This window comes from Lithobates pipiens, unplaced genomic scaffold, assembly GCF_037356315.1.
Source record: "Lithobates pipiens isolate NorthernLeopardFrog02 unplaced genomic scaffold, aLitPip1_a1.2 Scaffold_3, whole genome shotgun sequence".
Lineage (NCBI taxonomy): Eukaryota > Metazoa > Chordata > Amphibia > Anura > Ranidae > Lithobates > Lithobates pipiens.
The window spans coordinates 15,415,839-15,426,633 of record NW_027507790.1 but is presented as its reverse complement, the minus strand read 5'-3'; the positions used below and the strand labels follow the sequence as shown (position 1 = coordinate 15,426,633).

Below are 10,795 nucleotides of genomic sequence, written 5' to 3'. Positions count from 1 at the left end.
TAATAAACATCCTCAATTATCACATAATGATTTGTTTATATTTTTTATCTTTTTAAATGGTTAATTTCGATATTGATGTGGACTCTGCTTCGGACCTTGTCCTTATCTTTGTCTATAACTATATATTTACTCACTTATCTAATAGTGGCACATTTATCTATATAAGAACATTGGGGTCCGTCCTGACGTGCTACATACATATAGGAATATACATTTACATTTGTATGTCCTCTAGGTGAAGACTTATTTATACATTGAGTTGATGGGAGGCGGTGAGAATTTGGCCCCAAATTTACCGCCTGTACTTCTCTCTCCGCCCACTGTCTTCGATAAGTCTTACCTTGTTGGGTATTCTATGAGCTTAAGGGAACATGGGTTTGTAATATATTAGTCTTTACCGATCACATACAGATCGACTTTTGATATTTGTTAACTGATAATTCAAATATAGTCCCATATCTCTCATTGCTCCATCTGTTTGTCTCTTTGTCATTTTTGTTTCTCCTCTGCCCTCTATTCCCTACCTGTTTCCTCTGTTTTTCCTTTGGAGACTATGGAGGATTTTATGATTTGAATTATCTCCCCAGGTTTATGTACTATATATTGATATGTATTGATAAATGTTTTTATGATGGGGAGAGATATTCTACAGATTTGTGCATGTGTGATTGCACATATATATATGTGCCACACACGTACATATGCCTGTCAAGGGATGGTAGATGATGGGATACACAGACTTATTTTAATCAATAGGGTGATTACAATGCTTTTATGGTGTCTGTTCTTGAGTGTAACACTGCTATTTACTAATGTATATGTATATCTAGTTGTCCACTGTACACAATGGTTTTATTCTACATAGATCTATATGCGATACATGCAAAAATGTTTGTGTTTTGCTGTAGGGTGTTGTAGGTTATTTTTTCTTTGTTTTGTTTTTTATGTATATCATATACAACAGGAAGTATGCAAATCAATGATTAGTGCCACCTGCCACAAAATTGGGTGGGGGGTTTATAAGGAGATCTATGCTACTCTGTCTGTGTAATGATTAAGCGCACTTGGGGTGTGTGACTAAATGTTTTGTCAACACTTGGGATGTTCTGAATAAATAAGAATTTTGATGCAGTACGGAGTACGGCCATTTCTTCTTTTATATACTATGTTCCTTCTAAACGATAGAGGAACCAATTTGTTTACAGTTTTTCTTCTCTTTTGTATTCATCACAGTGCATCAAAGACAATAAATCCTCTCCCTGTTTATTTTCCATTTAATATTTATACTGTGCCTTTTTATTAGATATATGAGCACAGGAATAACAAACTATACACAAAACACATAATCATAATAGTAAAAAGTGATGTTAACAGTGCATTTTTTATCACATACTTGAAATCTATTAACAATTGAGATTCTATTAAAAGTATGAAAATGCTTAAATTAACTGCTTCCCACCCAACCTATTGAAAAATGACAACCGAGCGGGAGCTCTGCCATCCTGGGTGGATGTCACAGGATGCCATGCCACGGTGCGTTCCGTCCCCACTGTGTCCACCAGTGTGCATTAATACAGCAGTGTACCAGACCGCTGCTGGTACCATGTGATCGCTGTGACCAATCACAGCAGGTCACATAATCTTTGTACACAATGGATGGCTTCCAATCATACCATCCATTATGTACTATTGTGTTGATCTCTGTGATTGGCCACAGTGATCAAATAGTATAGACAGTGTCAACCGCAGCCTATCTGTACCATGTAAATAGCTGTGACCAATCATAGCTAATCACAATAGTACACACTGAATGAATGGATTTTATTCAGAAAACATAGAGTGTAAAAAAAAACGATCCTGATTACCTCATCACAGTAGTATAGTGTTACTATGGTAAAATGATTGCTCTGTTCACAGTATATAAAAAAATAATAAAAAAAGAAAATATGTAATAAAAAATACTTTTAAAAATTAGAAAAAAAATAGTACTTTTATTTTTAAATACTGTCACCAGTCAATGTCCCTGATCAATGCCACATCAGTTATATGATGAAGCTGTATTGCACTGGTGACAGCATGTAAAGAATAAAGTGAGAAAACTATTTTTTTTTTATTTCTTAGGGCCGGTTCACACATCGGGCGATGCGAGGCGACACGACTCGCCTCGCTCCCGCAAGTCGCCCCCGTTCTGTACAATGGAACCGTTCTGAGAGGAGCGACTCGAGTCGCTCCGACTCAGAAAAAAGGTTCCTGTACTACTTCTGGGCGACTTCGGGGGCGACTTGCATTGACTTCTATACAGAAGTCCTCTGCAAGTCGCCGCTGAGGTCGCCGCAGGTCGCGGCGAGGCAAGTCGGAGACGCCTCGCCGCGCCTGCAGTGTGAACCGGCCCTTAATTTTCCAAAAAATTGTGACAAAAAAATTACAACTTCAAAAAAACTCACCATGCCTCTTTTGAAATACCTTAGAATGCCTACTTTTAAAAAAAAGGGGTCTTTTTGTGGGTATTCGTACTGTCCTGGCAGAAGTGAGATACAGTACATCAGGATTGATCTATTTTCAGATATACTCTGACTAAATAATATACACTAATTTGGGTTATTTTCACAAAAGAAATGTAGCAGTACGCAATTTGGCTTTAATCTAGGAAGAAAGTTTACTTATTTGCAAACTTTTATAACAGAAATGAAGAAAAACATGTTTTTTCAAAATTTTCGGTTGTTTTTTGTTTATTTAGCAAAAAAACAACAACTCAATAGTGAATAAATACAACCAAAAGAAAGCTCTATTTATGTGAAAAAATTATAACATATTCATTTGAGTATAGTGTTGCATGACCGTGCAATTGTCTTTCAAAGTGTGACAGCGCTAAAAGTTGAAAATTTGCCTGGGCAGGAAGGGCGTAAAAGTACCTGGTATTAAAGTGGTAAACACAAGGTGTATATATTCTGCACTTGGCTGAGAGGTTTAAACTTTATTTGTTAAATAAGCATTATTATTTTGTAACCTGCATACAAATAATCTATTAACAAAAATACATTAAATACATTTGCATGCACAAATGGCTGATTTATGGTTGTTGGAAATTTGTGAATAATTCTGAATTTTTAACAGATTATTTTGAGTCCCATTGTAGCATACACTCCGGGAATTCAGAATTTTGCTGGATGAAGACAAAATTACATGCATAGCACAAATAGTCTGGTATTTCAGTGTACACACAACCTCTTGTCCTACAATTATCAGCTTTGTGAATAATTAGGGAAGAAGAGAAGGAAGCAAAACATAACCTAGCACTTAATACATTTCTGTACATTGGACAAGTGCAAAGGACATGTCATTGTGTCCAGTTATTACAAATAGATGGACATTATTATAAACAGATTCTGTTGGAACTGATATACCAGCAGCTGAGAGTGGACAGCAAATCTTCACAGAGGATAGCATAAAATGCACAACACAGTTGTGATCGTTCCATTACTGTGAAATTATTTGAAACACATAGTGCCTCAAAGGCACCTTTGTTTGTTGTGTAATCCCATAACTGTATTCGATGGATGTATTCCTTTATTGATCCAGATTTTCCCCATTAGGATTTTAATCTAGGAGACACCTAAATAAAGAGGGGAAAAACCAGCTTAATTTTAGCATAGAGTTCTTTGCATGATAACCTATGTACATATCAATTTTTTTGAGTTCATATTATGAAAGATTTTTTCAAGTTTATTTTTCTCATCCCTTGTCATTGCCTCTCTAGTTTGTCACCTTCCTTGTCTGCTCATTTTTTTACAATTTTTTGGTTAGCATTACTTTCTGACAGTTTGTAACAAAAAATAAGCAGTTCTCATATATACTTGATGATCATGGCTAATAAGTAATGCTTTATTTGGCTAGAAGCATGGGGGATCCACAGTGGAGAGCTGCCAATTTACCTTTTGTTCTTGTACGTCATATACTCAACAATGTATATTGCAATGGCAGAACTGGAAGTGAAACAAATGCAGCATTTTGCCAAATTTTATGGATAAAATAACACATTTGTTATCTTTCGTAGGAAATCTACTGTATGCAGTTAACAAGTTTTTAAATATTCAGTGCTGATAGGTCAGAGAATCAGAATCTGCATTAGCAATATACAGAAAAGGAGGCAGCAATAAAGTAACCTGTAATAAGGGCTGCCAATGCTGATTTCCATCTGGAAAAGCTAGTTGCTTGGTTGACTCTGGCTTTAACACATATAGGAGATACAAATGGTCAATCCAAATACAGAAAAAAAAAGAGGCTGCTAAGCCTCAAGCACCCTATTATACATGGGCATAGCTTAGCCAATTCCCCTGTTGGACCTTATCACAATAGTGAGTTTACCACATTTATTTTAAATGATCAAATTCTAAAATATCAGCATATTATTTGTTGTTGGATGAAACTAATTTCTTCAAACTGAAAACATCAGAAGTATTCCTTTTACATATTTGCATGGTGTAATTTGCTATGTATGACTTGTGACTCCTGTCACAAAAAACCTACCACTGTCAGATGTCCATTCTTGGCTTTGAACACCTGTGACTCGGTCCCCGATGTAAAATCGATAGACCCTTTCCTGCCTTGGAATTGAAATGTCATGCTAGAAGAAAACAATGCATTAGGATACTATCTGAATAAACAATACATTCCTAGGAGCTGTCCATACAATAAAAGTTTGTGAATAATTTATAGAAAGTAACCTATAGGCAGATAATAGAAACAAATGTAACTCATTCTTTACCTTCCATGGCCTATCTTGATTGCATCCTGCTTAGAAGCCAGCATGACCAGCTTAGTGGCAACTTCAAAAATATTCTCACACTGTAATACAACATCTCCCTGTAATGAAAAAAGTTCTGCCAGTACTACTAGTGAAACGTGGAAGAAAAACTATAGTGAGTTACCATAATGTTTAAAAGATTTAGTCATACCCCGTTGTATCCCTCTCCCAATACCCTTCCTTCTGTGTTGTGTCTACCTCTCTACCCTGCTTCTGTCCTTGACAGCTTTCCATGTTTCCCACACCCTACCCTGGCTTTTCCCAGTCTCTCCCCGCTACCATTTTTTACTGTAACTATACTCTTCACCCCCCTCTCTCCTTCCCCACATTTTTTTCTGCCTAATCAACAGTTTAGACCACCTATCCACTATTCCAAGCCCATAAGGCCCTATTAACAATTGTGTGATTTCAGATGTGACTTAAAAATTGCATGACAATGAAAATCACATTGCTTTCAAAGGTGCCCATTCACATCAATACACCCCAGCATGGTGAGATTTCAGAAAAGGTTCCTACAGCACGCAGGGTCAAGACAAGGAGTGGTGGGGCATGCTGGCAATGTGGCTGCTTGTTCCGCTCCTTACTGACAGTAACAGTGTCACCCCTGTCAGAAGGAGCAGTGACCATAGCTGCTGGAGGGAGGATTCTACGTTCTCCTTTCTCCAGCCTGTAGGAGGGTGATAGAGAGCCAGCAATGATAACTCACCTCAGTATCAGTGCAGCAAGCTGAGCAGTGAGAGCACACTGCTCTTCTTTTTCTCTCTCCTTGTCTTGAGACATATCAGTGTGTGAAAGAAGGCGAAGCTGCCTTCAAGCCCTGGGTGGGTACAGTGTTAATCTGAGTCATCTGAGTCATGAGTACAAGGGAAGGGAAGAAGGGGAACGACTTTGTCTCAGACCTCCACTCTCCTCCTCCTCAGATCCCCTCAGCCTCCTCCCTCTCTTAAGCTTGGTTCACCTTTGTGTGTTGCAGGAACGTAAGCAAATTGTGTTCCTACAATGCACAAAACCACACAGTTCTTTTGCAGATATGCGATGACCTCATTAATTCATAGGGTTGCATGCAAGTTGCACTATATGATCCCACACTGAAAATCAGATCATAATCAGATCGCAGCAGTGTGAATCTAACCAAAAGGGCCCTCACACAACACCATCCTACAGGCCTGGGAAATGTACTGATGGAAATGTTTATTCAATTCATTCTAATTATTTCCAATTCTAATTCTATGGGACGTTTTAGCCCCTCCATTTGTGTGACTGTTGTTATGCACTTCATACATGTAGATAACCAATTCTTTCTGATCCAAATACTTGTTCTCCAAGACAAACTTCTGCACCATGCGGGAATCAACAGAAACAAGCTTACCATGTAAGTTTGTTGTGCACAGTACATTGACGCAGTAATAGCAGTCTGATTAGATTTGGTTTAAAATAATTTTTTCCCAAAAATAAAGTCCTCTATGGGTAACTTTTATTGGTACTTCACCTGTGAAGATAAGTATCACTGTGCCACAAATCTTGGCTGACAACTCTTTGAGTTCCAGGGACAGTCCCACATTTTAAGGACTTGCATCTGGAAAGGTCACTGATTCAGAAAACCATCCACTCCCTGAGTAAATGCCTCTCTACTGGGAGGTTCCATTTCTAGTACACCGTTGAAGAGTTCCATCCCTATAAGGTCCCATGAGATAATTATTATTCATTCCCTCTTTTCTTACCTTCTGCTTATTGTCTTCTGGAGATACATGAATTATTATAAATCCATCACTCATGTCACTGACAGAAATTTCTGAAATGCAATAAACAAAATTAACCATATACAATTGTAGAGTCCCTGCCCTATGCAGCTGTGTCTTTGTCTAAATTTAGTGTGTTGTGGCTGAGTCATAACTGGCTTGATCTGTTTATTACCTTTACTGGGTGCTATAGTATTCCATAGGCTTGGTGGGTTGACTGCTTCAGCCTATTGCTGGAAGGAAATTCCAGGAATAAGCGTGGGAAGGATTTTAATCGAGAAATCATATAAATGAGAGATACTCAGGCTGCACACCCTGATAAATTGTAAAATGGGATGGTTCCCCCAAGGGGTTTTTAATCAGCAATGTTAAATGGATCAAAAAACAGTGACTGATTTTAAAAAGTCTTTATTTTAACAAGGTGAAATTCAATGTCATGTTCCAATTAAAATATGAGCTCTGGTTATACGATACAATACATATTCCACAAACTAGCGATGTTCACATAGTGGAGCAGAACATCAAGCCATAAGGACACAGAAAACAGAAAAGCAGACCATAGTGCTCTCTGTATAAAGCTTTTATTTGCATCCCAATAGCAACAAAAATACACTTACAGGATATAAAAACAGCAAGGATTTCAATATATAATTTATGCAGCTCATCACTTCACTTGTGCTTACAGTCGCGAGTATGAAGTCATGGGTTCTGCTCAGGGGCTTTGCTAGGTGGCAAAAAGACCAGGGGCTTCAGCCCGAAGTCCAAAGCCGGCATTGGGTGGGAGGGCCTGGGCGGTAGTGGTGCGGTGTTTTTTGGCTGGGCAGTGGGTTTGTGTGGCGGGGGTAAGATCACTTGCTGGTTGCTGCCTGGCTTTCTAGTGCCCATCAATGATGACCACTAAACTCACCTGCCTGACACACTGACCATTACACTGACCTACCTACCTGACACACTGATCTACCTACCTGACTCGCTGACCTACCTGACACACTGACCTACCCACCTGACATATACTGACCTACCTGACACACACTGACCTACCTGACATACACTGACCTACCTACCTGCCATACATACCCTTACCTACCTACCTGACATACATACACTGACCTACCTACTTGACACACATGCCTACCTACCTGACATGCACTGACCTACCTGACACACTGACCTACCTGACATACACTGACCTACCTACCTGACATACATACACTGACCTACCTACCTGACATACATACAGTGGTGTGAAAAAGTGTTTGCCCCCTTCCTCATTTCCTGTTCCTTTGCATGTTTGTCACACTTCAGTGTTTCGGAACATCAAACCAATTTAAACAATAGTCAAGGACAACACAAGTAAACACAAAATGCAAGTTGTAAATGAAGGTGTTTATTATTAAAGTTGAAAAAAAATCCAAACCATCATGGCCCTGTGTGAAAAAGTGATTGCCCCCTAAACCTAATAACTGGTTGGGCCACCCTTAGCAGCAACAACTGCAACCAAGCGTTTGCGATAACGTGCAATGAGGCTTTTACAGCGTCCTGGAGGAATTTTGGCCCACTCATCTTTTCAGAATTGTCCCAATTCAGTTACATCAGAGGGTTTTCGAGCATGAACGGCCTTTTTAAGGTCATACCACAACATCTCAATAGGATTCAGGTCAGGACTTTGGCTAGGCCACTCCAAAGTCTTCATTTTGTTTTTCTTCAGCCATTCGGTGGTGGACTTGCTGGTGTGTTTAGGATCATTGTCCTGCTGCAGAACCCAAGTTCGTTTCAGCTTGAGTACACGAACAGATGGTCGGACATTCTCCTTCAGGATCTCTTGGTAGACAGCAGAATTCATAGTTCCTTTTATCACGGCAAGTCTTCCAGGTCCTGAAGCAGCAAAACAGCCCCAGACCATCACACTACCACCACCATATTTTACTGTTGGTATAATGTTCTTTTTATGAAATGCAGTGTTCCTTCTACGCCAGATATACTTGGACACACACCTTCCAAAGAGTTCCACTTTTGTCTCATCGGGCCACAGAATGTTGTCCCAAAAGTCTTGGGGATCATCAAGATGTGTTGTGGAGAAATTGAGACGAGCTTTGATGTTCTTTTTGCTCAGCAGTGGTTTTCTCCTTGGAACTCTGCCATGCAGGCCATTTTTGCCCAGTCTTTTCCTGATGGTGGAGGCATGAACGCTGACCTTAACTGAGGCAAGTGAGGCCTGCAGTTCCTTGGACGTTGTTGTGGGGTCTTTTGTGACCTCTTGGATGAGTCGTCGCTGCGCTCTTGGGGTAATTTTTGGCGGCCGGCCACTCCTGGGAAGGTTCACCACTGTTCCATGTCTTCGCCATTTGTGGATAATGGCTCTCACTGTGGTTCGCTGGATTCCCAAAGCTTTGGAAATGGCTTTATAACCCTTTCCAGACTGATAGATCTCAATTACTTTCTTTCTCAATTGTTCCTGAATTTCTTTGGGTCTCGGCATGATGTGTAGCTTTTAAGGATCTTCTGGTGGACCTTACTGTGTCAAGCAGCTCCTATTTAAGTGATGCCTTGATTGTGAACAGGTGTGGCAATAATCAGGCCTGGGTGTGGCTAGAGAAATTGAACTCAGGTGTGGACAACCACAGTTATAGTATGTTTTAACAAGGGGGGCAATCACTTTTTCACACAGGGCCATGATGGTTTGGATTTTTTTTCACCTTTAATAATAAACACCTTCATTTACAAATTGCATTTTGTGTTTACTTGTGTTGTCCTTGACTATTGTTTAAATTGGTTTGATGTTCCGAAACACTTAAGTGTGACAAACATGCAAAGGAACAGGAAATGAGGAAGGGGGCAAACACTTTTTCACACCACTGTACACTGACCCACACCGACCTACCTACCTGACATACTGTACATACACTGACCTATCTGACCAGGAGACAGACTTCATGTGTCTTGCAGCAGCTCAGCTCAGCCATGGTGTGTGTGGTGTGCCCATCATCATCACAACAGACCAGAGGAGGAGAGGAGAGCCGTTTGCCCAAGTGCCGAGCATAGAGCATGGATCTCACAGGGATTCCCGCCTTCTGGAGCCTGCAGTGCCTATGATGGACATCACACATCCCGTGGTCCCGGCATTGGACCAGTGGGACATCTATCATAGGCGCTGCAGGCTCCAGAAGGCGGGACCTGCTATGTCCCTCGGCGGTGCTCGGGATCAGATTGGTCCCCGCTTGGCGGCGGTGCTCTGGGCTAGAAGCTCTCAGCTTCTCCCCACTAAGAGGTTTGGAGGAAGAAGGTTCCTACCAGAGACAATTGGTTTACATGTCGCACGTCACAGGAGGAAGATGGAAGATTGGTGCCAGTCACTAATTGCACTGCAGCGTTTAATATTTCACAGATATGAAGGACAGAATTGAGAACTTTTTGGTTTTCGTTGAGTTTGTTTTTTATGAGCTCAGATGCACAAGTGTTTTAATGTTGCACTACACTAAATATAGATTCTTAGGAGGTGTTGTGGAGTCATTGTACAGTATTTAGCAAACAACATTTCACAAAGAATATACAGTGATATTTTCACAAATTTTTGAATGTTTCACAATATTTTGCACATTTATTTTTTATGTAGTTTGCACTGATTGGCTTTGGTATGTATTTTGGTAGTAGTGGATAGTTGGGGTAGTGGGGGATGCTTTTCTTTAGTAGAGTAAGGAAACACCAGCTCCTATAAGATTTCTTTTCTTTGTCTGCAGTTGCAAATTTTCCCTCACTTCCTGTGTGCTGAAACCATTCTCAGTGCTGTTCTCAGTGCTGTGAGCAAAATGTATCCTTTAGACTGGGTTCACACTGCAGCACGGAGAAGCTCACAGCAGGGGTCTGGTGCGTTCCTGTTTCAGGTCCGATTATAAGGCACACAGGACTCCTGTGCAATTCTCACTGGAGCCGCTCCAGAGATGTGTGAACTGGCTCCATAGAGAGCCGGTCACATTCTCCTGACATACGAATTGGATGGGGGGAAACCCTCATCCAATTCGCAATAGTGTGAACCCAGCCTTACTCTTTTCAATTTATATTTCAAAAAAAATAACAGAATGATAAAATGTTTTTATTACCTTTTATGTTTGAGTATTCAATCATCTGCTTGATCTTGACTTGTTCAGTCACATACAGTTTTGTCTGTGTCAACAGAAGCTGTCGAGTTCGAGCCTTAAATCCATGCCTGTCATACTTGATTGCTGAAATGCCATACTGATCACATGTGGAAAAA

The 10,795-nt window shown here is 40.2% G+C and overlaps 1 protein-coding gene across 1 annotated transcript in view; it reads right to left on the bottom strand.

Moving 5' to 3' along the window:
• Positions 1-1,318: 1,318 nt before the first annotated feature.
• The window catches only part of MYO1H (myosin IH), a 125,901-nt gene continuing 116,424 nt past the window's right edge, over positions 1,319-10,795 (bottom strand). The window contains exons 28-32 of the mRNA XM_077461469.1: positions 10,641-10,776; positions 6,526-6,596; positions 4,766-4,863; positions 4,528-4,624; positions 1,319-3,613 (exon numbers count right to left, since the gene is read on the bottom strand). Coding sequence (XP_077317595.1) covers positions 3,590-3,613; positions 4,528-4,624; positions 4,766-4,863; positions 6,526-6,596; positions 10,641-10,776 — 426 coding nt within the window. The 3' untranslated portion in view covers positions 1,319-3,589. The remainder of the gene's footprint in view (positions 3,614-4,527; positions 4,625-4,765; positions 4,864-6,525; positions 6,597-10,640; positions 10,777-10,795) is intronic.